The sequence below is a fragment of the Morus notabilis genome, unplaced genomic scaffold (genome assembly GCF_000414095.1).
Source record: "Morus notabilis unplaced genomic scaffold, ASM41409v2 Scaffold3734, whole genome shotgun sequence".
Lineage (NCBI taxonomy): Eukaryota > Viridiplantae > Streptophyta > Magnoliopsida > Rosales > Moraceae > Morus > Morus notabilis.
In genome coordinates, this window is record NW_010365052.1 from 4028 (window position 1) to 7741 (window position 3714).

The 3714-nt window shown below is 33.5% G+C and overlaps 1 protein-coding gene across 1 annotated transcript in view; it reads right to left on the reverse strand.

The window, feature by feature from the left end:
- The window catches only part of LOC21384596 (NAC domain-containing protein 86), a gene marked incomplete at its 3' end in the record, with an annotated part of 4388 nt that extends 3471 nt beyond the window's left edge, over nt 1-917 (reverse strand). The window contains exon 1 of the mRNA XM_010107303.2: nt 433-917. Within this exon, the coding sequence (XP_010105605.2) occupies nt 433-589 (157 nt within the window). The remainder of the gene's footprint in view (nt 1-432) is intronic.
- Between the last annotated feature and the right edge of the window lie 2797 nt (nt 918-3714).

Genomic DNA, 3714 nt, shown 5'->3' on the forward strand with positions numbered 1-3714 from the left:
AGAAAAAAAAAAAAAAAAGAACTCATAACTAGCTAGTAAATAGTAACAATTGGATGTGATCTGTTTTGTACTTATTATTTGGTGTAAAAAAAAAAATCGTTTCAAAAAATTAATCACAATATCTGATCATGTTAAGTAGCCTAAACGAAGGAATATTGTGTAGGGTTAAGCTATGATGAAACAAGACAACACTGAAGAAAAAGTGCAATAAGTATATTTTTTCCCCTCAACATTTATAATTTATTTCTTATAATTGACAAGCATATATTTATATATACCACACCAAATGCTATCATCAAAAACAAAAACAAAAAACAAAAAAATCCAAGTCTTCACCATGCACAAACGCCAAATCAATCAACAATAATTAATTGTTGATTGGGAAAAAAAAAAAACAGAGAGAGAGAGAGAGAGAACATATATTATATATACCGGGTAAGTCCCAAGGCTCACACTTGTAGAGATCAACCTCAGGGATGATCTCCAAATCAATCTTACGACCATTGATCTTCCTCTTGAGATAGTAAGCTACCAGCTCCTCATCTGTAGGGTGGAACCTAAAACCAGGTGGCAGTGAAACTGGAGCCATTTTATAATCTCTTATTAATTTCTCTCACTAACTACTCTTGATCTCTCTCTCTCTCTCTTTCTCTCTCCTAATAAGCTTCTTTCTAAGCAATACTCAAGGAAGAAAACAAAGTTCTCGACCCTAAAACTCTCAACAAACGTCAAGAATTAACCTTGTTTTGATCATGAGAGTTACAAAAAAAAAAAAAAAAAAAAAAAGAAGAGGTATGAACTTTGATATTGAATTATGATGATCAGAACTGCTTTCTTTATGTTATATGTTGATATACGTGCATGTAATTAGTTGGAGGCTACAGAAAGAGATCGGCTAGATGGGACAGAATTTCAAGAAGGACCTGATGCAAACAAAACTGAAAGAGAGAGAAAGAGAAAGAGAGAGAAAGGAAAAGAGAAAATTGGAGGAGTGAGAATATTATTGTTGGGGGTGGATATGTATTGGTTGGGGGGTTCTGTTAAGTATAAGAAGACAAAAAAAAAAAAAAAAAAAAAAAAAAAAAAAAGAAAAAAAAATTTAAAAAAATTTCAAAAAAGGTGCCACCCCCACCACCTCCCTTTTATTTATTTTTCCCTTTTTCACCTTTCACTTTTTCAAATGTTTTTCTTTCTTTTTTTTTTTTTTGGTTATCTATTATTTATTTGTCAAAAACAACAGTCCATTGATGAATGATTGTCACGTTCATTTCGCTGATTCGAGTTTAAAATTTGAGTTTTGTTATAGTAAAAAGTTCTCACAAACAATCACATCTAATTTTTTTACTTCAGTAAAAAGCTCTAACATAAAATCACATCTCAACTCGAATTAAAAACTCGAATCAGAGAACTAAACGGGCCTGATATATATTAATATTATTCTTCTTCTCGTTCCTCTCAAGCCTTGTTCTCATGCAACAAGCAAAAAAGCCTTGTTTTCATCATGTTATCAATCTCAGAGCTCTCTCTACACCAATTATCCCATGCTTCGTTCTTGTCCTTTCTTGGAATCTGGGGTCTACGTGGAGATCAAGGATTGGTTGACATAACCGCCTCCCTTTATGGATTGGAGGATCTCACGTTAACGAGAAACTGTGGAAAAAGAATTTCGGCGGCGTTGCTGACTGGAGAATGAATGTCGCTTTCCTCATCATATTATTCGCTCTCCTTTTCTCTCTTAATTTCCCACTTCAAAGTCGCTAATTAGTCCATTTCTCTTTCGGCTTTTCATCAATAGGCCTCAACGATATGCAATTATTTCATTTTAACTCTAAAGATTTGTTAAAGATCCAGCTATTGATCTCACATTTATAGAATAAAAAGTTTTCGTCATTCTATTAAAATACTGTTTATAGCACAATAATGGCATCTAATTAGAGTTTTAAGTGCGATAAAAGTGAATATCTAGAGGGGTCAAAATAATACAAGCAATGCATATCCTTAGAAATTAATAGTGAAAATAACTCTTTCATTCACTTTTATTGTCCGATAATTGCTTATTATGGAATTTTACTCTAATCTCTCCCCACTTTTATTTGTTAGTTTATCAATCCATCTCAAAAGCTTAAGCTATTAGGAGATGGGTCAACAATAGTTTTATATTTTAACACTCTCCCTCACTCACGTGTGGGCTAGACAATGGGCAATCATATGAGTAAATTAATTGAAAAGCCCAACAAGTGAATATTTAAGTCCGAGATATATTAAAAACCCAACACATGACAATTTAAAATGTGGATAAAGAGTGCAATTACGGGGGTTTGAACTCAGAACTTTCCGCTCTGACACCATGTTAGTTTATCAATCCATCCTAAAAACTTAAGCTATTAAGAGGTGGGCCAACAATCGGTGAACCTCCCGCTCTGACACCATCCAATATTATTTTCTATATAATTTTTTGGCATTCATTTAACTTTTATGATGATTCCAATTCTAAACTGTAAGGTTTTAATTAAATTTTGAATTTGGTATGATTATAATGTAGTCAAATGATTCACAACTATATTTTACTAATAGGACTTTTTTTTCATATTATAGCTTGTCATAGAATTCTCCCAACTTTTATCATCATGGATGCAGAAAATCTTGGTTGGTCATGAAAAAGTAGTACCAAAAAGGCTCGATTTTCGTCAATCGGTGCAACCAGTTTTGGAAGTCGAAGGTCTGGGACAAAAAGAAGGTGCACGATGAGGAGAGATCTAGGACAATGAGCTGCTATGCGTGTGACGAGGTGATCTGGGACGAATTATTGATCTACGTACGATGAAGATTGAGGAGAAAGGGGCCGACAACGCTTACTCTGTCCAAATTTGATCAATTTTTATTCCCATGACCGAGGATGGGTGAGAACACATTACCAACAATATATTGTCCATTAAATGGGCAGTCCGGTTAACCGATTGACGAGGTCAGTTGTGATGTGACATAAATCCATTAGGGTGCGTTTGATTGGTAAATTTGTGTCATAATTTGAATCATGATTCGTGGTTCGTTACAGTATTTTCTCTCACAAAAAACACACGTAAACCGAAAATAATTTTGAATTCATAAACTAAACGTCTACAGTATTTGACGACCATTTTTTGCAGTATCCAACTGTCGGTGTTGGTTGACCGAGTTTTGGGAACAGCCCTACCAAGCATTATTCTTTTTCAAAAGTATAACATATAAGACATTTTTTTTTAACTTCCTACCAGGCATTTTTACTTATATTATATCATAGTCTAGGAGTTCATCTCCATTCATCACCCTCCAATTCTTTGGCCCAATGCCAAAACCGATCAAAAATGGGATTTTATTAGCATATCAAATCTAATGGATTGACTTGATGTCTTCAATTAATTCAGCAAATTGACTGGCCATTGTGCGGATTGTTCTAGAATAATAAACAGTACCTAAGATGGAATTTGTGACGATAGTCTTTCTAATTGTATTTACTGTGTATACAATCACTGCACACATAGATATACATATATACATAAACTTGTCTCGGATTAAATTCTCCGTGAGCTTTAAAATCCCGTATTCATACTTACAATTATTCACTTTTAAGTATATTAATCGAGGCTGTACTTATTAGTATAGCTTTATCAACAAGATAATTTCTGTGGAAAACTTCGATAATTCATTTGGCTTTCTAGATTATTGAATAATAAC